This window comes from Oreochromis niloticus, linkage group LG14, assembly GCF_001858045.2.
Source record: "Oreochromis niloticus isolate F11D_XX linkage group LG14, O_niloticus_UMD_NMBU, whole genome shotgun sequence".
In the NCBI taxonomy this organism is placed as follows: Eukaryota; Metazoa; Chordata; class Actinopteri; order Cichliformes; family Cichlidae; genus Oreochromis; species Oreochromis niloticus.
This window is the reverse complement of record NC_031979.2, coordinates 19,453,531-19,479,334: the sequence shown is the minus strand read 5'-3', so window position 1 is coordinate 19,479,334 and position 25,804 is coordinate 19,453,531. Positions and strand designations below refer to the sequence as shown.

The 25,804-nt window shown below is 40.4% G+C and overlaps 2 protein-coding genes across 3 annotated transcripts; one reads left to right on the top strand and one right to left on the bottom strand.

Annotated features, from left to right (window-relative positions):
• Positions 1–712: 712 nt before the first annotated feature.
• On the top strand, positions 713–20,788 carry cpda (carboxypeptidase D, a). 2 transcript variants are annotated; one of them, XM_005463753.4, is made up of 21 exons: positions 713–1,518; positions 2,172–2,419; positions 6,985–7,127; positions 7,469–7,638; positions 10,650–11,047; positions 11,155–11,346; positions 11,982–12,149; positions 12,389–12,498; positions 12,650–12,752; positions 13,478–13,620; positions 13,707–13,876; positions 13,986–14,288; positions 14,388–14,583; positions 14,745–14,880; positions 15,061–15,207; positions 16,058–16,156; positions 16,242–16,303; positions 16,547–16,678; positions 16,821–17,006; positions 18,356–18,458; positions 18,716–20,788. In XM_005463753.4, exons 1-21 carry the CDS (start codon positions 869–871, stop codon positions 18,940–18,942), a joined length of 4,086 nt encoding a protein of 1,361 aa, XP_005463810.1. In that variant the 5' UTR covers positions 713–868; the 3' UTR covers positions 18,943–20,788. The 2 variants fall into 2 exon arrangements, with proteins under 2 accessions (XP_005463810.1, XP_005463809.1); XM_005463752.4 differs by having other exon boundaries at positions 16,239–16,303.
• LOC102077877 (uncharacterized protein C22orf31) lies at positions 17,025–18,349 on the bottom strand. Its single transcript, XM_005463751.4, has 2 exons — positions 17,904–18,349; positions 17,025–17,779 (listed from the first exon to the last, which is right to left on the bottom strand). The coding sequence occupies exon 2, from the start codon at positions 17,768–17,770 to the stop codon at positions 17,270–17,272; it is 501 nt and encodes a 166-aa protein (XP_005463808.1). The 5' UTR covers positions 17,771–17,779; positions 17,904–18,349; the 3' UTR covers positions 17,025–17,269.
• Positions 20,789–25,804: the final 5,016 nt, after the last annotated feature.

Sequence of the window (25,804 nt, the reverse complement as noted above, 5' to 3'; positions counted from 1 at the left end):
ATGGCCATAATAATCAATATTAATCTGCCCCGGGGAGCTGAAACTCTTGCAGAAGTCTGCATGTTTAATACCTGTTGTTATTAAGGAGTAACTATATGTTACCGCAGCAAATATAGATACTATTATAAAAAAAGATTTCAGAATCAGAAAACCTTTATTGTCACTGCACAGGACACATGCAACATTACATTTATTTAGTTGCATGACATAATAAATTAAAAACCGTATGTAATAATATAAAAACGAAAAAGACAATGCAATGTATGAAACAATATACTTAAGAGATCAAAATATCATATGAATTTAAAATGCTTTAAAACTGTATAAAATATCATAAAAACTTTCTTAGACTGTATTCTGTTTTATATCAGTCCCCCATTCCAGTAAAATTAACCGTTTTAAAGCCAAATGTAGTATATTTGATGAGTTGTTGAGTGCTTTTGGGACTTATACATAATTTTTCTTCTACATTTTTACCATTTTTATTTTAATAAATGACAAAAAAGACGGATGTACCAAGTAAGATACAAATGAAAGCTAATATATAAAAATTATTATTTAATTAATTTTTTTAATGGCCAGAAGGTTCAATAAACACTCCGTTTTCAACAGATAGATTTTTCTACCTATTATTTCGGGCTTTAAAGGGTCAAAGACGGAACTACTCCGGCCCACCTTAAAATCTGACGTCACCACGAAGCTCCGACCCTGTGAGGTGAACGGAAGTAGATGGAAACAGGCAGGCCAGAACAACTGTGGCAGCGGAAAGACGTCCGTCCGTGCAGAGCCAAAAACCAAAATACCCGAGTGTAGTGTTTGTTGTTCAGTTACCAGTTCCGGATGGTGTAGAAGTAGAAGACAGGTCAACATGGTGGCTAACTGGGAACATGTCTCGATGACGCTGAAACTACGAGTGTCACTTTTCGCCTTTCTTCTCCTTTTTGTCGCCTCTCTTGGCGACGACAGACTGCACGGCACACGAAGCGCCCGAGCCTCTACGGAGGAAGCAGTAGAAACTTACGACATATACTACCATTATGATGAACTAACGAAACGTTTACAGTCGTTAGCCCAGAAATACCCTCACATAGCTAACCTGTCGACTGTAGGACAGTCCGTGGAGGGCAGGCAGCTGTGGGTGATGCGGATCACCAGGGACCCCGACAGGGAGTCACCGAGGAAACCTAAATTTAAATACGTTGGGAACATGCACGGCGACGAAACCGTGTCCAGACAGGTGCTGGTTTACCTCGTGGAGTACCTGCTAACCAAATATGGGGAGGAAAAGCGCATCGCTGAACTGGTGAACAGCACCGATATTTACATCATGCCCAGCATGAATCCCGACGGCTTTGAGAAGTCCATAGAGGGGGACTGCAGTGGTGACAACGGCGGTCGAAATAACGCCAAAAATAAGGACCTAAACAGAAGCTTTCCTGACCAGTTCGACGGAACCACCGCGGATCCAGCTACTATCCCCGAAGTGATGGCAGTGATGAGATGGATCCAAGAGAAAAAGTCAGTATTTTTGGCGTTATTTGTCTTAAACACGCAGATTCCAGATGTTTTTGTCCAGTTATTTGAGGTTTTGACTCGTGTGGCTGTAATACTTTAGCTAATCTGTTTCCAGTTATTGTCTAGCTAGTTATGGAGATCAATAAGCAACTGCTATTATTTACTTATTGTTTGTTAGGACCTAATGGTGGGAGGAGGGTGGATTAGATCGCCCTGTCTCTAGTGTTTTCAATGTTTTAAATAATATTCACAGAGTAAAAGTTGTCACACAAGCTTCACAGGCTCTTTGCAAAGAGGGAATACACCTCAGATCATCCTACATTATAAACATTTCTCTTTCATCATCACTTTTATACAGAAAGGTTCACACTTTCATCCTGATTTAATGCGTACATGTCCATATGTGCCTTTCTATCGTTAAAGTCCTTGTTCTTTATAGTTATTCATGATGTTCAGCCAAGGATAATTTGAGGTGTCAGCAGTCAAACATGGCCAAGTCGATTGCTCATAACTCAGGCTGACAGTCTTTTTAGTGTTAGATTCTTTCTTTACTTCATGGCAAGTATAGACATGAACGATATGGTAACAAAGAGTTTGGAGCACTGTGAGTTTTATGCTTTAAGGCTACTGTTATAAATCTGTCTTTATCTCCTTAGATTTGTGCTGTCAGGGAACCTGCATGGTGGCACTGTGGTTGCCAGTTACCCTTTTGATGACTCAGCCTCCCACCAGCAAGAAGGTCACTACAGCCCGTCGGCGGACGATGGTCTGTTTCGCCACCTGGCCCTGGTATATTCCCAGAACCACCCTGTAATGAAGACCGGTGAGCCTCACTGTCCTGATACGCCAGAAGAAACATTTAAAGATGGCATTACTAATGGAGCGGCGTGGTACGACGTGCCAGGTAAGACAGCCAAGTTTCTTTGCTCTTATTGATCTGTGCGGGGCAGAACGCCCTCAATAATCTATCGGGGTAAATGTTATCTCACTGGATTCGGCTGAATAAACTGTGCTTCGTTAATCATATCATGTTTGTTTCTGCTAGAACTAAACGTATGATGTCCTTGTTTGTTTTTGGACAAGGAAATAACAGTCACCTAAAACAGATGATATCTTAAAGTGAGAGTGCACCTGAAACAAACTATTTATATTGTGAAGTTTAAAGATTTTATCCTCCATGATGGATCGCAATTCAAAATATCTGCATTTGCATCAGAGAAAACATTATGTCACATTCCAAAAATGGCATGTAGCAAACCTTCTTTTTTTTCTTTCTTCTTTTTGGGATTGGTGATTCTGTGTATGGAGTTTTTTGTTTTTGTTTTTTTGTCCATCATTGAGTTTAAGATTAATTTAGATAAAGCTTCACAATAACTGCCTCCAAAAGTTCCCAAAGTTGTTTCCTGACAGATTTCTAGTAGCAAGACAGTGTTTATCTAGGATTCATTTACTTCACATCGCTGCCTTGTTTAACACATGCTGGCCGGTTCATAGCCTCTTTAATACATCTACATATAACAGAATAGAGGTCGTATGCTTAGTCCTTTGAAACACAAAGAGCTTAAGTGCTTGCAGTGCTTCGGGATTTTGACCCTACTCCAAAACCAGAAGTGCACTGCTCATCGTGTTTGTGTCTGCCAAAGCCTGTAATTATGCAACATTTTAGAGCTGGAGTCATTTTATGGCTCTGTGGGCTGAATCTTTTCAGTTGTCAGTACACTGCATGTATCAGTTTCTTACATGAGCTAAACTAAAAGCAGTTTGTTTTGTTTCCTTGACTGCAGTGTAATTTAGGCTGAAAACAAGCTCTTCTCTGAACCTGTGGGGCAGAAACTCAGTCAGCATGCCCCTCTCCACCTTTGTTTTGTTGGCTTGTCTGATGGGTTGGGAGTTGGTGATGTGTGTGGAGCGTCGGGTTACCACACCGCTCTTCCTCTGTGCGCTGTAGTAGATGTCAGGTTAGCGGTGGATTTGCCTCAACCAGATTAACTGCTTTGATTAAACTCAAGCTTTGCGTAACTAGCTTGTCTTTTGCTCTTTTTACTGGGGTGGCTGTAGGTAGAGTAGGTCATCTAGAGGATCCCACTAATCAGAAGGTTGGTGGTTCAGTCCCTGGCTGCTCCAGTCCCCAGTCTGCATATTTAAGTATCCTTGGGCAAGATACTGAACCCCAGCTTGCTCAAAGTTGAGTATGAATGTGTGTGAAGAAAGAGCTTAGGTGTGTAAAACGGTGTGAATGTGTGAGGCATTTTTTGTATAAAGGACTCAAGTAAAGAAGTGCTATATACAAGCACTTGTTCTTCAAGTTTCTTATATGAGACGACCTAGTTTTATTAATGTACCTGTCTTCTCTATATGCAAGTCTGCAGTCACTTTCAAAGTCTGAGCTTTTTTATGCATATAGCATGAAGTTAATTCTGAGTATGAGTATGTATGATAAAGGTTTTATGTGTATAAAAGTATCTGTCAACCAGCTACTTGAGCAAAAATACTTGCGTGTCATCTGACTGAATGCACCTGTATTATCCCAGCTGATTTTATAGTCTATGCACTGAAACTCTGAATATAAAGATGGCTTAAAAGTAAGCACTATTTGTTCTTGTTTCAGTTTGTCTTTTAATAGAACAATATTTGTTTACCACTTGGAGAAAAGGTAACACTAAATCATCACCTTAGAGGCTTAAATAGGAGGCAGTATATGCTAGTACTTGTCAGAAACACAGTGAAAGGAAAATTAATGTTCAGGTTATATATTATGGACCCTTGACTGAAACATCCACTATTTACTCAGTGGAGGTTCACATTGTTAGTATGAGCCACTTATTGAACCTCTTAGCAGCGATAGTATTCATATCTCACTGATGAAGGTGGTGCCAAGAACAACCTTTGAATTGACAATGGGTTCATCTGTCTGCCATGCCACAGTGGATGAAATGTCACTGCTAAAACCGGACTAATGGCAGATGATGGAAGCGGTCAGGCCATTGTGTGACGTAATTAGTCATCCAGGCAAAGCTCCAGGAATCAGGAACAAGGGATTTGTTGTTTGGGAGTCAGAGCTTGAAATAATAATTGTGCATAACATGTAATCATGACCTATAATCTTTTGACACAGCCTATTGTTCGTGTCCTCTTACTTTTGAACTGTGTTTTGGTTCATGTAACCAGATCTGGTGTTATTGACGATGTGTGTTGCTGTCTCCAGGGTCTTATCTGTTTGAAATATTTTTGGCTCATTTAGTTGCTGTCTGTGCTGAAAGAAACGCGTCGCTGCATAGACACTTACAAGAGAACAAGGTCCTGAATCTAATTTTACTGCATGAAAACACCGCTCCACTGCCACGATAATCTGACTGCTCTCCCAGTGTCTGAGTTCACTCACGCCTCTGATAACCACACTTAAAAAAAAGTCACCTGACATTTATACTCTATGCCCTGGGTTGCTATCTTAAATGTTTGACTCAGCTTCTTAAATCATCACTCTGAGTTCAGGGTGTGTCACTGGATCCGGTACAGACAGGATATTTAAGGTTGGGGCTGCTCTTGGCCTTTTTGTGTGTTTGTCCTGCATATGCAGGATGTTTGCTTTTAGTGATTTGGTTGAAAGACAGCGAGACTTGGCCAAAGAAAAGCTTCTTATTTTTGTCATGTTGTTGCAGGCAGTTGGATTTACACATAGTTGAAACAGGGGAATGCCACTTAGTGCAATTATTCTACTTTAACAGGTGAGAGATTTTAAGACCTTTGTGCTGCTGGGTTGACAATGCCTCTGCTCACTGTGTGAACACAATGATTAAAGTGTTACCCTGACACGTCTAAATACACCACCCATATTCCAAATAAGCCCAGAGGCCATGCTTCCTATTAACTCTGTTTAGGATTGATGGATTACATATCGGGACAAACATTTTGGTAAAAATCTCTTCCCTAATCTGACCTTAAATTAAACTGAAGCTAATTCAGCATATTGAAAAAGTCAAATGTGGTTGGTAGCTTTAAAAGTCACAGTTTCAGATAGTTTACTTGTTGAGCTGCAGTTTTAATATGGTAAGAAGGAAGCTTTGTATTAAAGACTAGTTTTGGAGTCTAATTCTTTATGTAGACTGTTAAACCCCCTTATAAAATAAACTTTGGTGTATATACCATGTAGACACACAAATGATGACTATATTTTGACCCTCATCTTATGTAATGACTGTGTATTAGAAAGGGAATCTTTCAGTGGTTGGTATGAAAATAAGGTTAGAGTAAAGAGAGCCGGAAAAATGCATTTGTGTTGGTAAAGGAAGAATTCAACACTCTGCTTGTACCGTCCCTTTTCAGTTTCCATTAAGTGACCTGGCAGACAGTCTCTCTGAGTTTCGGGCAGCTGAACAGCTGTCGCTTCACGAGGGATGACTCAGAATAACTTGTATTTTTCCAAGGCTGCTCTCTGAGTTGAGTGTACCATATCACCATCTGTCCTTAGGGTGGAAGAGATCCATTGAGATTTTCATTACTGCATTTTTCTAACATAGTAAAGCCAATAATACAACACACAAGCAGATCAGGTTTATAAAATGGTCAGGAGTATGGCTATTTGGAAGGGTACTCAATGGGTTCTACAAACAATCATAAAATTGCACAAATAATAGTAGTTCTATTAGTATTTAAAAAAAAATGATGCAAGTAGTGCACACTAAAGTGGTGGTGAGTATTGTGACGAGGTGGGGGCTTTCCATACTTTTTAAAAAAAATTTCCTTCTCAGATTTACTTGCATGTGGCTTTGTTGTGCATCACAAATTTTGTGTGCCAACACTTTCTGTTGTCTTGTGGTTTGCATCTTCCTCACTGAGGCTGGTGTAAGCTGGTTTATTGAAATTTTGACAGACCCTCTGCCTCAACTGTGTAGGATGAGGGCAGAGGGAAAAAAGAGAAAAGAAGCCCATATAGAAACAATGAAACGTGTAACAACAAACACGAGTGGACACTTGGTAAGGCGAGCAGCCGCACATCATTGGCATGCAGCTTTGGGGGCAGAAGTGTCTGTTGCATTTGGTTCCCGGGGCCACCAAGCCAGGAGTCATGGAAACCTTCCAGCCAGGAAGCATCTGACTGCATGCTCATGTTCCACAGGGATGACCGGCAGAACAGCCTGCCCTTCTGTGTGTGTGTTTCTGTTTGCATTACTGGACTGCAAGGTGGCTTGCAAACCCCAGATGTCATGGCTTGTTGCCACACTAACTCCCTCTGTAAACTATGGCACTGAGGGGGACAAAGACCGACTTGAACCTTTCCAGACAGAACCTCTCTTATAATGAACAGTTCTGGCACTGCTGGATTACCGTTCAGGCCTGCATATTATGTGGAATATGTAATTTTTGCATCTTTTGCTTGCATATTTTTAAATGTGACTTTAATATCGATTATGCTGTTTCTAACTTGTGCTTTTATGTACATGTTTTTTATGTTCTTGTTCTGTTATCCAGGAGGGATGCAGGACTACAACTACATTCATGGAAACTGTCTGGAAATCACCATGGAGCTGAGCTGTTGCAAATACCCTTCAGCTTCTGAGCTCCAAAGGGAATGGGATCTAAACAGGGAATCCCTGCTAGCCTACATAGAACAGGTAGATAAGAAATAAATTGTACATAAGATATGATGTGTCTTTTGTTTGTTTACATAAAAGAATATTGGCACAATCAACATCTCTGTAATGTAGTTTCTCCACTTAAGCCAAGTGTAAGGTTCTTTAACTTTCCTTGAAAATCATAATGCTTATTTAAGAAAATGCATACAATAAAAAAATGTGGAAAAAATGAGCCTAAATCCACAAAGATGGTATTTTCAGTGAATTAAAAAAAATCATGTTATTACAAGTGTTTTGTAGATTAATACCAACTGTAGTCAAACCAGTGATTTTATAACCGCTGAGGGTTTCTTTGCACTCAAATTACTGCTATCTTCCAGGTGCACATCGGCGTTCGTGGCTATGTGAAAGATGCAGTTAGTGGTGCTGCCCTCAGCAATGTCAGCATTGTGGTAGCAGGCATTCGCCACAACCTGATGACAGGAAAATACGGGGACTACTACCGCCTTCTGCTACCAGGAACATACAACATAACAGCTGTGGCTCCAGGGTGAGTGCACATAACAGGTTTTTACAAACAGAGGTTATTCATTAGTGGAACCACTTAATGCTGGGTCAGATCTCTAGTTTCAGTTCAGTGACCAGTGACGGCCCAAAGGCTGCAGATTGCTTCCTGCTGGTTGTTACCCGGGTTTTTTTTGATAGCGTTTAGGCTAGTTTGTAGGATTAGACCAATCTTGATTTTGCTTACCGTATTTTCCGCACTATAAGGTGCACTTAAAATCCTTGAGTTTTCTCAAAAATCGACAGTGTGCCTTATAATCCAGTGCACCTTATGTATGAATTCTGGGTGTGCTTACTGACCTCGAACCGAATTTATGTGACGCTCAAAAATCTGTCAAAAAATGTTTTAGTAGGACTTTGGTAAGCTACGAAGCCACACTGCTTGATGGATTGTCTGAGCATTACGGCTACTGTAGTCAGGAGCCTTGTGGAGTAATCTGGGTCCAAAACTCCGTCCGTTTCATGTCCAAAGTCAAACGAACACTGCAGCATCACTGAGAGTTAAAAACCGTCTAAATTCTTTCATCTTTAATGAAATGATCAGCGTTGCTGCTTTACCAGGTGTAACAATTACGTTTAACATCCAGGCATCCATGAAAACAGAATTTATTAAATTTAACGGAGTTAGAAGTTAGCAGGAAGTTAGCTCGCTAGTTTCCACCTAAACATGATATAGCATGTTCTGACTGAGAGATTCCTGAAAAAATTCAAACGTACCGCCCTGCTATCACTTCCAACGTAAATGAAGACAGAAAACTAAACAGCAGTGACGTTTGTAGGGTTACTGAAGTTGGGCTAGCTGGTATATAATGATGTGCTACGTGATCGCTAGCGACACAGCTATGTTAGCATAAAATAAACAGTGAAACTGGAGAATGAATGCTAATACTTGTTTCGCTTAATGCGCCTTATAATCTGGTGCGCCTTATGTATGAAAGCAGACCCGTTCATCAACAGTGCGCCTTATGGGCCAAAAAATACGGTGTATATATAAGAGTAATGCTAGTTAGACTAATGTGAAGTTAAAAAACCCCAAAACAAAACGTTTTCTTAATTTCTTAATCTCAGGTTAACTATTGTATAGTAAGTGACGTGTGTCTTTTTCTGTTGCCTCAGGGCAACTATTATTCACTAAAAAAGAGGCATCTACCGACCATATATGGACAAAACTATATTTGAATTCAGCTGTTTTTAATGAGTTATTCTAAGGAGTTGACTGAATAATAGTGTGCTATCTAGACAGGATTTGTTCTTCGGTTTTAAATCCACCCTGTATATATGATGCTGGTAACTGCAAACCCCACCGAAACCCTACGCCTTTAGTTGACGTGTACCTGCCTGGAAATGTAACTACGCGTCTTGTCGATGAAGCTCACAGCTATTGTGATTGGCTTATTCAGTGCTCTTGAATAGTCTTATGCATTTCTAGCTGTTACTTCAATATAAGGAAAATTAATCATATCCTCAATATCAGGGCTCATATGAAGCAAAAAACATCTGGTACCGCATATAAAAGCCCGGACATGACTGCAGGATAACTAACATGTAAAACATCACGCAAAAGTATGAATGCTGGTAATGGCTTTGGTCACTTACACAGGTTATGTTACGTACGTTCTAAAAAAAGCTTCTAAGTCAGCCATAATAGGATACAACTGTTGCAACAAACCAGCTAGTGAAATTCATTTCCTCTTAAATAATTGAAATGGTATTATTACAAGACTTTAGGAACAATAGCAGGTCAATGACAGACCACAAAAAGTTACAGAATAGGGTCACTGAGTTCTAGGATGTATAGTAAAATTAAGTCTCCAACCCTCTGTTAACTTCCTGCGATATTAACATCAGCACAAAACTGTGTGCCAGGAACTTGCATGCGTTTCTATTGCCAAGGAGGCCTTGTAGGTGTAACGTGTAGGCGGTCCAATACAACATTTCATTGTCTCTATTATTTTCCTGTGATTGTCATCCTTCTTGCCAAGACAAACATACTTTAGTGCCTGAATGCAGTCTCTGCCATTTTTCCTCCCTTTTCCCTTAAAGGTAGTTTAAAGTGCTCTGTGCAGTGAATTGATTGGAACATTTAGCTGAAGTTTGTTTGTTTGTTTGTTTTAAATAATCCATGGTCAGAATCATTTTTTGTACAACCTATGCCAGATCAATTTTTAATTTGGCTCTCAAAGGCCATCAAATAATGAAATTTTGTCTGTGACTGAGATACTTAACCAAATGTACCTCCCAGAAGTATTATCTAACCATCGCTCTTTGTTAGTGTTTGTTAAGTAGTTTAAGATGTGTTGCACAAGTTACTTGGCAAACTTCCTGATTAAGAGACTAAAACTGGAACTACAGCTTAATACTTCCTTGTGATGGGCTCACATGTCAACAGGTTTACATTCCCACCGAGGTGTACACTGTAGTTATTGTCATATTATTCTGTAATTCTGTCAGTTCTCAGTCCTATTTTTTTTTTTTAAATCATTCATCATTCGTGAACTCAGGACACGTGATTGTGACATGTGTTGCATACTCAAAACCAGCTTTGTGGTAGTTCCTGTTACAGTCGGCCTCTAAGAGATCACATTTTCTCAACACATGCACACCATGCACACACATATACTGAAAACAATGGCAGTCACACTATTGCAGCTGATAATATTTGCATGAACTGAGCTGATCTCAGCTCACATGATCTGTGAACATGACCTGTTCAGCAGAAAAAACCCAGAGATTTCTAGCAGGATATCTCTCTCTCTCTTTTTTTACATCCTGTCCTCATTAGATTCAAATCTTTAATACAAGAACAAATACTAAATCTAACCCATGTTTACACACGTTGCCTGCATAGCAAGCTACATGACTCCTAAAACAGACCTGACGTGCATAATTGGATTGCAACTTGATTAAAAGAAATGATTTTCTTATGGTATTCTCAGTAGTAAATTGAGTTTCATAACAGATTAAATATCTTCAACATGTGCTTTGTTCACTGTGCAGGTACATATCAGCGACTGTCAGCAGTGTCGAGGTCTCTGAGGGCAAAGCAAAAGAGCTTAACTTTACCTTGACACCTGTGGTCAGTGAGGCAGCAGGTAACAGCACCACTGTAGCTACAACCTCAGTGCCGTCCATCAGCCATCCAGACAATTCCACTACCAGCTCTTCTGGCTCCACCCAGACTCCGGTGGTTACTTCTGTTTCTCCAACTTCACACCAACTGGCCAACCAGCCACAGGAATTCCGTCATCACAACTATGCAGACATGGAGCTGTTTCTACGGAAGTACAGCAGCGAGTTTCCTTCTATTACCAATCTTTACTCTATAGGCCAGTCTGTAGAAAAGCGCGAGCTGTATGTGATGGTCATCTCAGATAACCCTGATACTCATGAGCATGGTATGTGATGATATTTGCTTTAATGTTTTATTTCTTTATACCAGTAAATCTTGAAAAACGTCAAATGCAAACCAGAGAGTATCATTCTATCTGTTACACTCTCCCAGGTGAGCCAGAATTTAAATATGTGGCCAACATGCACGGCAATGAAGTGGTGGGTCGAGAGTTAATGCTCAACCTCATAGAGTACCTGTGTCGTAACTATGGTACTGACCCGGAGGTCACTGAGTTGGTCAACAACACCCGCATTCACATCATGCCTTCGATGAATCCCGATGGCTACGAGGTAGCTGAGGAAGGTAAGTAAAAGGGTCATGTGCATATTCTTCACAGGCAGTAACAATTAACACTGTCATACTGTCATACATACTGAGCATGAAGTGCAGCATGACAGGAAATACTTTATCATACCAGTCATGCAGGATGCTTGACTTATGGCTTTTGGAAATGTAAGGTGTAACCTTACAGGCCTTAAACAGTAATTTGACTAAGTGTTCCTTGAGTCTGTGGCTACTATTAAATTACTGCCTTTGCTAATGAAACTGCATTACAAACTGACCACACCACATTGGTGTATACTTGATATCTTTAGTGGTCACAAAGAAAGAAGCAATTGACCCTGGAGATAGAAATATGAGGAGTAGCTGTTCTTCTCAGCAGAATTATATTATCTCCTTCCATGCTACACCGTCTGTGTTGAAATAGCTTTCATTTCCCTTTGTTAGCACGCAAGTGTCCACAAAAGGAAGTGTATGAAGTCACATATAAGTGTATGACTTAAGGGAAAGTTTGACAGGGCACATCCTCTGTTTGCTAACAGCTACTTTTGTTTGCCTATGTAAGGAAGTGTTGAGGAGGAGGAGCCGAGGATGTGTATATGCTGTGGTTACCGATGCATGTAGATGGCTGCTCACCGGTGTTTGTTTCCTGACAGGTGATATAAGTAGCTACAAAGGGCGTAACAACACCAACAATTTTGACCTGAATCGCAACTTTCCTGATCAGTTCGCCAACATCACAGAACCCAGACAGCCAGAGACTAAAGCTGTGATGAAGTGGCTGAAGAGCATCCCTTTCGTCCTGTCAGCTAACCTCCATGGAGGCATGTACTGTACAGTGGTGTTTCAGTGTCGCGGCCAGCTTTTGAATGTGGTGATCTGCTAAGTGCTGTTATAATTTTTAATATTTTCTATCTTTTGTGGTTATGATAATTATTGTTTTTGGTAACAAAACATAGTTTTAGGTTCACAGACTGCATTTTCTTTCCTACCCACAGATTCAGATATTATGATTTTTGTGTGTGTGTGTTTTACGCTGTATTATCTTTGTTGTGCAATTCAGGGTCCTTGGTGGTCAACTACCCCTTTGATGATGACAAAGATGGGAATAGTTTCTACAGCAAGTCACCTGATGACGAGGTCTTTCAGCAGGTCTCTAGAGCCTACTCACAGGTAACTGGACACCGTTGCTGTGGGAGCTGTTTGAGGCTGATGCTTATAGTTTCAACTTTTAGTACTGATGGAAGCTCATTGAAATCTGTGGAATGACTGTTTGAAAACTTGACAACAACAGTGATCATTGTTTGGTTTTACTTGTATGCAGGAAAATCCTCTGATGCACCAAGGACACCCCTGTAAGGACCTGTACCCTAATGAATCTTTTAAGGATGGCATAACCAATGGTGCCCAGTGGTATAGTGTTCCTGGTATGCTTACGCCTTTCATTAATCTTGGCATACTGCATGTTTTAAAAATTCACAAAACCCTTTTATATAAGAGGTTAGCCTTAATTAAGATCTACTTGAATTCTTCCTGGCAAAGATTAAGCAAGAAAGGCATTAATGATGCCTTCACAGATATACCCCATGCTATGTGCACTACTGGTACTATACTGTCACGTATGTTGCCCTTAAGATGTGCGCTGATACCAAGCTGGGTGGTCTTTCTCCTTCTTAGCCTGGAGGACTCTGCTTTCAGTTTTTACAGAGAAGATTTCAATTTCTTGTTGGTTAGACCTGAGGGATAGTTTTCTGCTTTGCCCTCAGTATGTCTTTAATAACAGAGTGGCCAGCTATTTGCATGAGAGTGTTGGCACTGCATCAGTAGTAGTTAAACTATGTTTTCTGGTAAGAAGGCAGGAAAAAAGTGTTTCTGAGACAAAGCAGTGCAGCTCAAGGGCACTATGGTGACTTGTAGTTCTAAAGTAGGTTTTGGCCTCGTCACCGGAATAAAATAAATTGTGATTTTTATTCTATCAATGTGTGAATTGTATATTTTTAATGTAGAAAAGAATTCCCTAATTTTTTTTTTTTTTTTCACAATAACTTTTTTATTATTTTTTTATGTTCTATTATGAAATTGTCAGATTATTTACCCACACAGTTTCTCTAAAATTTGATATGACTCTAAAAGGAGTGCATTTTTTTTCCAGGTGGCATGCAAGACTGGAACTACATAAACACCAACTGTTTTGAGGTGACAATTGAGCTGAGTTGTGTCAAATATCCTCTGGCCAAGGACCTGCCAAAATACTGGGATCAAAACCGGCGATCCTTGCTTCAGTTTATACACCAGGTAGTAAACATAGATCTCAACATTATCCTGAGCCTTCAGCGTAATTTTGCATTCACTCATGTTTATGTGGGCATTTACGGCTTTAGGTTCACACTGGCGTGAAGGGCACAGTTTCAGATATATGGAATGGTACAGGAATTCCCAATGCCACCATTAGTGTCGAGAAGATAAACCACAACATCACTACAGCTCAGACTGGAGATTACTGGAGATTGCTGGTCCCTGGGACTTACGCCATCACTGCCTCTGCTCATGGGTAACAGCTTTATTCAAAAGGGAAAACATAGTAGCCACATGAAATCTAGTTTCAGTATATTTTTGTTTTATCGCGACCTTTATTTCTGTTATTCTGTTATGTTGTCTAGTTATAAGCCTGTGACGATCTACGCCACAGTCTCAAAGGATCGAGTGGAGGTGGTGGACTTCAGACTGACATCTGTGCGCTCAGAGGGTAACCGTCATTCTTCCAGTGGCCCCCGACCCACACAGAACCCATCTGAGAGGGAGTTTCAGAGCTTAATCAAGGAGCTCTCTGTAGGCCAGGGTTTGGATGAGTTGGTGAAAAACACAGCCGCCGAGAGCAACTTCCGCTACCGACCCTCCAAAGAGATGTCGGCTTTCTTGAGAGGCCTCACGCTTAACTTTCCCCACATTACATCTTTACAGAAGTAAGAAGATTTTATTCTCCCCTAAACTATGAGTTTGAACCAGTCTTTATTTTACTGCAGTGACCTATATTGTTTCTTTTTTTTCTTTTCTATGTCCAGCCTGAGCCAGAGTGTGGAGTATAGGAACATATGGGCTTTGGAAATCTCTAACAAACCAAGAGAATCTGAACCGTCCAAGCCAAATATTCGCTTTGTAGCAGGGATCCATGGTAATGCGCCAGTGGGGACAGAGCTGCTGCTGGAGTTTGCTGCCTTCCTGTGCATCAACTATGGCAAAAACCCAGCCATCACCAAGGTGTGCCATGAGACCTCTTTATGATTATAACAACAGCATTTTTATCGGCTATTTTCGGCTTTAAGGAACTTTAAGCTTGATTTATTTCTCAATGAAAATTTAGTACCTGTGAATATATGACTGTAATTGTTCCTTATCCATTAATTTTTTTTCTTCTCCAGCTGATCAACGAGACTCGAATTTTCATTGTTCCTTCTGTAAACCCTGACGGACGAGAACGGGCTGTTGAGAAGCAGTGCAAATCTACCCAGGGCTTGACCAACGCTAATGGCAAGGACCTGGACACAGACTTCTTTGGTCAGTTGTCTTGATTTCTGCGTGTGTGAAGCTGAAATGAAAAACAGATTTAAAAGATCAGCTCTTCAAGTCAAGATTTCTTTTGAATGTGAAAAAGAAATTGTTGACATTTACATGTACAATTTACAAAAGAAAAAAGAAGATTGTCCAATATCTCGTTTTTTCTCTCCTCTTTAACAGGCAACGCATCACAGCGTTTGGTGGATCCCCAACCTGAGACCAGAGCAATGATGAACTTCATTCAAAGCCACCGCTTCACTCTGTCTGTAGCCCTTGATGGAGGCGCCCTTGTTGCCACTTATCCTTATGACAAGCCTGTCCAGACTGGTAATACCACTATGACAAGAAACAAGAAGTATATTGTGTATAAAAATCTGAGAACACCAGGATAGATCTTTGCTGATGCTGCATGAGTGCAACGTGACTGTGGGCACCACTTTTCACACATATGAGATTCAGGAAACATTAAAATTAAATTGTTTGAGTTTGGAGAAAGTGACATGTGAATTCAGGTAGGAGACACACATCCCTTGTGGGCCTTTTCAGAAACCCAACAACACTTGCTGTAGCTCATCATGGATGACACTGTGGGCAAGATTTACTAAACAGGGAAAAATAGCATGTGACCCAATATCCAAATAGCGCTCATAGGTGTTGTTAGTTTTATGGGTGATTTACAAAAGATGCACTGTTTTTCAAACACGGGGGTGGTCAGTGCATTTCAGTATCAGCCACAAAATACAAGCACGTCAGTGTATGTGGGCCTATGTATAGGTTGAATGCTGACTGGTTGAAAACTAGGCTGGAAAAATGAAAGCGGTCAAGACACCTTGGGGACTAAGATATCAAAGTTAAAAAAAAAAAAATACAGAAGGAGAAGCACAGATTGTTGCTGCAGTGGACACTTTTCATTGTTTTATCACTCGGTTTCACTTCAGCTCTCATCTTATAACTTTGCTCCTCTCTGTCAGCAACAACACAAGGAGAGTAGCCCACAGACCAGTTGTTTGTGACACTGCCCCCTGGTGATATTAAACATGTAACTGATGGTCTGTAGAGCTGATCGCAGAACCATGTTTTCCCCATTACAGGCAGATAAATAAATCATTTGAAAACAGTTTCCTTAACATCGCTGGTTTCACTGTTTAATTATTGAATCAATTATTTTGTTTTTCAGTTGACAATGAAGGCACCTTGAAGTATTTGGCAAGTGTCTATGCCAGCAATCACCCCAAAATGCACCTTGGGGACACTGAATGTTCAAATAATGGGCAGAGTAAGTCATACGACTGCTACATATTCTTGTCATGTCGGTCATACAAATAAGTGGTTAATGGCGAAGGTTTTGCTTTACTCAGTAGGCAACATCCCAGATGGAGTTATGAGAGCAGCGGAGAGAGAAAGTCACCTGGGAAGCATGAAGGTAAGTGTGTGTCTGTGCTGTCATTTTCTGTATTTAAGTTGGCATCCATCATGTCATTGTGACCAATCTAAAAACAAAAGGCACTACTTCATATTTCATTGGAAATGGAGTCAAGAATGTTTGTTTTGAAAACTTCCTTGACAATTCTGAGAGTCTTGAAGTTCTTTTGGAGTTATTGCTCAAGTGAAAATGACAAGTAAAGCATAGGAAATGCATCAACTTATGTCCACATCTCCTTTCCAGGACTACAGTATGGACTTTGGCCATTGTCCAGAAATCACAGTGTACACTGGCTGCTGTCTGTTTCCTCCCGCTGAGCAGCTGGCCACACTCTGGAATGAGAACAAGAAGTCTCTGCTAAGCATGTTGGTAGAGGTATGATGCATGATTTTATTAGGGAACTGCAGCAACATTGACATTTATTTATTTTAAAAGTTATGGCTGCTGTAATACATAATTTGTATTCTAATGAACTGTCATACAGCCACGTATTTCCCTTTGTTTCTGCTCCTTCCAGATCCATAAAGGTGTGCGAGGCATAGTGAGAGACAAGAGTGGAAAACCAATTGTTGGGGCGATCGTTATACTGAACGGAGGAGTGAGACTGTTTACTGAGGAAGGCGGCTACTTCCATGCCCTGCTAGCTCCTGGCAATCACAATATTGAAGCAGTTGCTGAAGGCTACCAACGCCAGCGTCAGAAGGTACTCTCTTCAATAGAATGTACTTGCTCGCAGGAAGAATAATATAATAGTTTACTGCTGTACACACAGACGCACACACCACACACGGTAATTATTTGTTGTTCAGACGTTTATCATGAGGAGCTTCATTTAAAACATTTGAAGCTTTTAGTCAAAAACATTAGAAATATGATTATTACAATCATCCCACGCAAGGATTGCAGATGGACAAAATGAAGCAACATAAAGACACATAAATAAGAATAACTCTACTACTACAGGTCTCATTTATGGTCTATATCTATGCAAGGTGTGGGACGTAGTAGACAAAATCTCTCCATCACCTCCACCTTTCCTTTTGGATGCTCTGCCATTTGAAGCATGGGGTAGGCCAGCTCTCTAAACAGATTTTCCTTGATGGTGTGTCCAAGCTCCAGACTGTAGGCTGCGAGCTTCCCGCATGGCTTAAAGAGCAAGGGATCCACCACCGAGTGATAAATCTGCTGGTAGTCTCGTACTGTGAAACCGTGGATCTTGAGCTCGTCACTGGAGTTTTCCTCTTCAGTAGTGACAACTCTGTTGCTGCGTGGCAGGTCTAAAAGATCTGGAAGAGCGGCGGCATTCCTTATATATCTGTCATCCAAGGGTTCTTTGTGGTCCGTTTCTTTTTGCTCCCACACAAGGTGCAAATCGTAAGCTGGAGCCAGCAAATATTTTCTCTCCTTAATCGTCTCGCCATATTTCTTAGGACATCGAATACTCTGCCTTAGACCATATGGACGCATCTCATACCTCTGGAAAGAAGAGTGGTGTCAGTTTTAGTTGTGCCCCTTCAGGTTCTTTTGCGTGTTTATCATATATATTGCAACAAAAATATACGGTTACTGCGGGGGAAAAAGAAACCATTAAGGTACTTACTCTTTGGTGTATTTTCAGTGAACATCACTAAAAAATGATCTGAAAATGTGGTTTTAATCCTTAATTCCCGAACTATAAATCCAGCTTTCCCATTTTTCTTTACACTGGATTGTGAAATCGCTTCTTTGCGAGTTGCAAAAAGTAAGTCCTTAGATTCTTGTAATTTAGCGCTGGGGTGAGTAAATTTAGATTTTTATGGGCTAGCACTTTTTCAGACATCAGACACAACCTGCACCAGATTATACAAAGCAGGCACACCTGCAAGTGGCTCTTGCTGATTAGATAGTTAACAAGCCCAACTTTTCTAAGGAGCTTCAGCAGAGTGCTAAAAACACTTTACCTCTCTGACAAAACAGCTCCATGTTTTCTTTTTGATGCAAGTTTTAAGTCCTTTAATAAAAGGACCAAAAAACCCCGTAATGAAACTTTTAAATATTTCTGCTATCTTTTAGGTCGTGGTATCTTCCTTTGAAGCTGCTAACTCCATCATCATAGAGTTTGACATGGACAACAACATCTTTGGCCTTCCCAGAGAGTTCGTTGTAGCCAGTGCAGGTAAGCATGTTTTATAATGCAGCTTTTTGTCACCTGCTGAGCTGACGTCACATTAATTATGCTCCTTATTTATGCACAAGATAGATTTTCAGTGTTTCGGTAGATTACGTATTTCATATTAAGTCTTAATGGTGCTAAAATCCACTGGCAGTAACAGTAGATCTCAGCTCTTTTAAGCAAAAGTGTAACTTTATTAAATTTAGAACGAAGTGTGCATAATGATAAGTCATGCGTGCATATTCTGTTCCTCCCCATAGCCGCTACCATGACAGCACTGGTGGTGACGGCGTGCATCATCTGGTGCGTGTGTGCCGCTAAGTCTAATCGCCAAAAAGATGGCTTCCACCGTTTGCGCCAACACAGAGACGACTATGACGACGAGATCCGGCTCAGCTCTATGGGCTCCAAGAAGTCCCTGCTTGCCCATGAGTTTCAGGACGAAAGCGAAAGCGACGAGGAGACTTTGTATGCCAACAAAATCTGAGGAACATGGCAAAAGTTTGTTTGTTTGCTCGGTGTTTTATTTGGAGCTCAGCCCCCTCCTCACTGTCTCCCAAAGATCAAACCCCTGACCCACGAGGACCACCATGAACTCGGCCTCCGTCTCTCTTTATGGCCAATATGAAAGGGATGGAGCCGGTTTCTGTTACACCAGTATATTCTGAGGACCCTCTCCCTGCCATCCTGTTGGTGTCTGCACTGCAGGTCCTGCTTTTTTTCTTTTCCCCTGCAGATATCTCTGATCAACTTGTTCAACGTATGGAGCGAGGAAGAAATTAACAAAAGGAGGGTGGAGAAAGGTGTTCACTCCACCTTTGTCCTCATCCAGCCCTTATAGCAGCTTGCTTCTTTGTTTTTTTTGTTGTTTTGTTTTTTTTGTTGTTATCCGAGCCATCCAAGAATCCTCTAAGACGACCACACATCCTGCCCGGTTGAGACATCAAGCCGAATTGTCCAAATAACTTTAGATAAAAGTGCGTTATTTTCTTTGTTTCTCCTCACTGATGTCTGTGAGCATCATGGATTTATTTTTATAACTGCTTTGAATTAGAAAGTAGGTTATTTCTGTGTCCAAGCCTTTGGGAGACTGAATCCAGTTCTGTGCCTTCTATAAAGTTTACAGTCTCAGTCAGGCTGTAATGTGTGGCAGAAAGTAACATACTGGAAATATAATACCATAGTACTGGAATTTGATCCATCTTATACTCAGGTGGAGTGAAAGAGAAACTTTTTTTTTTTCTTTCTTACCTCCTTCTGCCGCCCCCCTCCCTCCAAAGAGGAGTGGAACCATCAGGGAGAAGGTTACAAGGCTTGAATGAAATGTTTACCAGAAAGTGGAGTGTGGACTTGATAGGGTGGGCGGTGATGTGGGTTGGGGGGACTTGCACAAATTGGAAAGAATCACCCTGAATTTTTGGCCACAAAAAACAATGAATCTTTCAATCTGTAATCATAAAAAGAATGTATTTTTATTTCCTTTCTGTTTTAACAGTAAGTTTGTTTGTAAGATAATTTATCTGTATATGGAAACTTACTACTTTTGTGGCTATCACATTTTGATCACAGATCACTATATGTGTAATCTTTCACTATGATTTGAGTTTTTATCTGAATATATTTGGTATTTTTGCCTTTTTTTTTTTTCTTTTTTCTTTTTTCTTTTTTTTTTTGTACTAAATATTTTGATCACAATGAAAACCAGGTTTGTCCATTCATGACTGTGTAAAACACCCATACCACACCATATAAAGGTTTTATAATCTTATATCTTTCCTGACTTATTTTAAATTGCAGTGATTGAGTTAATTATGAGTTTGAAGTTTTTTGTGTTGGTACTCCGTCAGAGACCCTTTTGTCACTGTGTGAGGAACAGTGACAGCTGGGATAAGCTCCAGTCCCCAGCAGCAAATCACTGCGCTGGATCGTTCATCGGTAAAGTATCTCTTGGGTTGGAAATTCACTCTGTGATTTCTTTACATGGCAGTAGTTTGAAGCAATACGTGTGCGTTCTCTAAAGAATTTGCCCTGATTTTCAGTTTGAGAAGAGATTTCTTGACATCTGTGTAGGGAGATACTTTTGTACATTATTTTTCTTAAACTGTGTGTGTGTGTGTGAGAGAGTGACTTTTTTGAAGTTAAGTGCGTGCCACAGTCGGGCAGTTTTGTGTGAACATTTTATATGAACTGGAATCAACTGTAAATAATGTTGGCGATTGTAAGAGGGGGAGCATCTCATGTTAACTATGAATCAACATGAAACATTCAAAATCCTCTTTGTGATGTGCACAAAAACTCACAGAACACAAGCAAATAAAACTTCTCACAACACATGTTGCTTTTGTGTGTACTTGTATGATAAAGAAATAAGAGCAACTTAATTATGAGGCAGTTTTTTGCACTAAATTAGTAGGAAACTGGGAATTTTTCACTTGTTAGGCAAATTCCCTTGTTGAGGACTTTAACAACGGAGCCAAAAAATTTTCATAGATTCCTGACTGACAACTGTATAAAACAAAAACTACACACAATATTGTTATATCTACACAGCAAGAAGGTCCTGAGTTCAATTCCACCATCAGGCCAGGGCCTTTCTGTGTGGAGTTTGCAGGTTCTCCCCGGGTACTCCGGCTTCCTCCCACAGTCCAAAGACATGCAGTTAGTGGGGATAGGTTAATTGATTAATCTAAATTACCCATAGGTGTGAATGTGAGAGCAAATGGTTGTCTGTGTCTCTATGTGTTAGCCCTTTGACAGACTGGCAACCTGTCCAGGCCTCTCGCCCTATGACAGCTGGGATAGGCTCCAGCGCCCCCATCCATTCGCTTATGGAAGCGAATGGATGGGTCGCGATGGATGGATACACAGCACAGTCGTAAACTCCCCCTAATTTTGGTATGATCTGAGCTCAGGCACTAGGCGACTGAGCACAGCACTTACGCATGTGACCGTAAGTATATTTTTTTTCAATATTAAGTTGTTTTTTTTTTTAAACAAAACTCAAAACACAGCCAAATAAATCTTTCAGTCATTTCTAACACCCCCCCCCCCCCCGCCCCTATCCCACATGCATACTACCCTTTAGGGCAGGGGTATTAAACTAAAATTTGAGGAGGTCCAGTTGGAGAAAATCTTTTCAAGCAGAGGTCCGGGACATCATCAGAAGCAGCCTTTTTTTTTTTTTATATCAATATCTGAACGTATGAACAATAGACTGTCAAATCAATGAAAATACAAGTTAAAAACATTTCAACAAAATTTATTGTTAACACTGAAACACAGTAGCCCTACACCCCTACATTAGATCTAGGGCTGCAGTTTAAAATGAATGAGAGAAAATAAATTGTGGGCTAAATTGTGCATCTTAAAACAAAGTGCTTAATTTCAGAAAGAAAATAGCAGCAGCTTGAGTTTCCCTTTTTCTTTACCTTTTACATCTCAACATTTTCAACAGATAACATCAAAACATCTGAACAATTTCACAGTTTCTCTTTCTTTCGCTCTTATATTCCACTTCCCCACTTTCTGTTGTTCAGTGAGAGAATTGAGCTTTAGTTTGACCTACCAGGATTTTAAATCTGGGCTGGAATGGTGTCAGGGCCATTCTCATACACATGTGTAGGTGCTCATTGGTGAGCCTGGAACGATATTTAGTTTTTATTATGCTCATTGTGGAGAAAGCTGCCTCACAGCTGTATGTGGAGCCAAACATGGTCGATGTACAGGGCTACTTTGCTAGATTTGGGAAAGCTGTCTCAGAGACCGTTTGGAGCCAGAAAGTGGCAGGTTCAGTTCTTCCAAACTGCTCTTTAAGGGCCACATCTGCTTGGAGATCAACCAGTTGCATTTGAAGAGGCCCAGCATTTGCCCACTTGAAGTGCTGTGTGACTTCCTTTGAGAACCCTCTGACATCAGTGATGAGAAATGGGTTCTTTATGAACATGGTGAGCTGCTATCCAAAGCTGAAGCTATCAAAACGTTTGCTGAAGTTTTCAATCAGCTTATCAACAAAGTCAACAAATGAGGACACATCTCTCTATCCATGAGCCTGTTCCTTCACTGTTGGGAAGTGTGCATAGTCTCCTTGCAGGTCTTCTTTGAACACTTCAAGTTTCCTCTGAAAGGAGCGGACAGCTGTCATCAGTTCACAAATTGAATTGTCCTTGCCCTGCAGCTTCAAATTCAGCTCATTCAGGTGTGAAATGATATCAACCAAAAAGGCCACAATATCCATGTTTTTCCCATCATTTAAAAAGAGAGAAAAGTTTGTTGCTTTCTGACTTTCCAGCTCTTCCAAGAAAGCTGCTACTTCACTTCTGATGGACCAAAATCGCTCCAATGCCCTGCCTTTGCTGAGCCATCTCACATTGTTGTGAAGCAGAAGATCATCAGCGTGTCCCTGAGCATGCAATGCTGACAAGAAGAAGATGCCCTGAGAAAATGTATCATTTTCATCATTGTTTTCATCACCTCAGCATACTCATCTGACAGGGTGGAGCATAAGACAGACTGACCATCTGTGGTTATTTGCTCTATTCCTCGCTTTGTTAACATGTCGGTAATGGCCAGGTAAATATCCTCTCCTCTTGTAGTGCTCTGAAGGGAGGTTACACCAAACAGGTCTGCACAGAACTCTTTCTTATCATTATTGAAGAACCTTACATGAACTAACAGCTGAGCATTGTCAGACACATCGGTGGACTCATCTACAGCCAAGCCTACATATGGTGTCTTATGAATAGCTTCTTCCAGCTGGGACATCACATCCTGAGCTAATATTTCACTTCTCTTTGTGGCTGTTGACGCTGACATAGGTATTTGCTTTATTTTGTCACAAAGCTCTTTTTTTGTTTACCCTCAAGTAATGTTTCTGCTGCTGCACTCATGCACTCTTTGACAACACCTGCATCTGTAAAGGGCTTTTTGTGTTGACCTAAAATCCAAGCAACTCTGAGGGAACATTCATGAGCACGTTGTTGGGTGGTGAAAGAATTTAAGATCCTTGAAAGAAATTAAGATCCTTGTGGATTGATCATACTGGGCTCTGAGTCTGCTAATTTTCTAGGACCTGAGTTCAGACTTGGGTGGGTATGATTGTGCAAAGGCTTTGTGCTTTGTCTCATAGTGGCGTTTGACATTGCCACTTTTAATCAGTGCCACGGTTTCTTGCGAGAACGCAAGTACGCATATTGAGACAGGCCCAATATCTGACAACCACACCAACCACAGAAACAGCAGCAGTGATGAGAGCAGGGGAGATGCAGCAGATTGACCCGGAACTTATACAGAGTTCATTCCCGCCACAATAAAAAGATTTCCGGAAATGGGGTCAGATGTTACCTTGGTTACACAAGCCTAATGTAGAGTAGATTTTTTTTGAAAACTTTATACAATCAGGCAATCTGAGAACAAAGCATGATGTATTGTCCAGCAAAGTCATGCTACATGTAATTAGCAACCACTTTATTAGGTACATCTGTTCTACTATTCATTGCAGTAATCCACAAATAATCATCCTTTTGCAGCAACTCAAAGCACTTAGACATGTAAACATCCTCAAGACAGCCTGCTGAAACCAAACCAAGCCTCAGAATAAGGAATAATGATGAATGAATGTGGCATTGCTGTTGTTGTTAGATGGCCTGGTGTGAATATTTCATAGGAGTGGGCTAAAAAAAACAACAAAACGATTTTCCGATTCAAATCGATTATAGCTTAAATAATGCGATATTGATTCATTAAATCCTGAATCGATTTTTGAATAAATATGTATTTTGTAAGAATCGCCAGAATCTCACGTTAAAGCTATTTCAACAACCACCAAACAGCTAAAACAGCAAATGAGAGCAGGTAAACAGATTCCACACAAAGATGTAAACACAAAGTGCTGCCCCGAGGCATTAAAATCTGTGAGTTGTCAGCTTTCTCACCCAACACGCCGCCGTGGCTAAAAGCCAACATCTCACAGATTCTGAAGCTGCAGGTTTTGTCACTCTTCAACCAAAACTGACTGAACAAGCAGCAAAAGAAGATCAAAACTACACTTCACATTTAATGAATACCATCATGAATTCCCTCTTACTTTCACTGTTTTGCTTCCACCACAATAAAAATCGCACTTCCTGCAGAGCTCTCTCTCTCTTTCTCTCTATCTGTGTACTTCAAGAACAGTTTTCCATTCAAATCTCTGTTTTGTGCATGATTCGCTTGGTTATTATGCACCAGTCTACTGATGTGTACAGTGCTGTTGGCTGTTGTTTTGTTTTTCAAAAATGACCTCCCACAAGAAAGCTTAATTTCTGCTGTTTAATAGAGAAGAAATTAAAACCTTTTAAATTATGCCAAATTGCAAAATGCTTAGCTGTGTCTTATATAAAACCTCTGTAACATTGCCCTGCTTCACTTCAGCAAGTAATGTTCATATGTTAATTCATGGTTTTCTTCCATTTTGTTCTACTGCAGAATATTTTAAGGTTTTCTGCTATAAAAAGCCAGGCCAGGAACATCTCCTTCATGCGTTTCTGTTTTATCCTCAGCTACTTTGACACAAAGGCATCTGCTGGCAGATGCTTACACTTCTGATGAAGCCTCACAAGTGCCAGTACTAATAAATGATCATAATTATATTATTTCTGACTGTCTGAGTCAAAATTGAATCGAATCGAATCAAATTGGGGATTGAATCAAATCAAATCGGGACCTTGTGAATCGATATCAAATCGATTATAGAAATCAGTGATGATAACCTGCCCTAATGAAATGTATGTATTACATTTTTAACATTAGAATACAAATTTAATGTCACAAACTTGAGTTGTCAGATACATCTGTGAGTTTATGTGAGCAACGGTATGGACATGTGGTCTGTGCATGTACACAGGGGATCCCACCTTTTATCCTCCACCTTGAAGCTGTCCAGACTGGTTATAGTCAGGGATTTTAAAATACACATTGACGATGACTCGCACCTCTTTGCCAGAGGCTTTCTTAACGTCATGGATTCTTTTCGTTTTACACACCATGTGTCTGGTCCCACACACCAAAGGACACACACTGGACCTTGTTTTTACTTTAGGTTTAAACATTGATTTTTAACTTGACTTTCCATCTGTTCCTCTCTCCTTTTGACATGTGGTTAGCTCTCGCACCTTAAATTCTTCTACTGCTGCTAAATTTTCTGATATTTTGAATTTAGTTTTACCTTCTTATATCGATGTTGATTTACTAACAAATCTTTTTAATAATCATTGTCTTTCTATTTTAGACAATGTTTGTCCTGTCAAAACCGTCCCCGTGAATAAATGACAGCATTCGCTGTTTAAAGCATTCCTGTTGTAAAATTGAGCCAT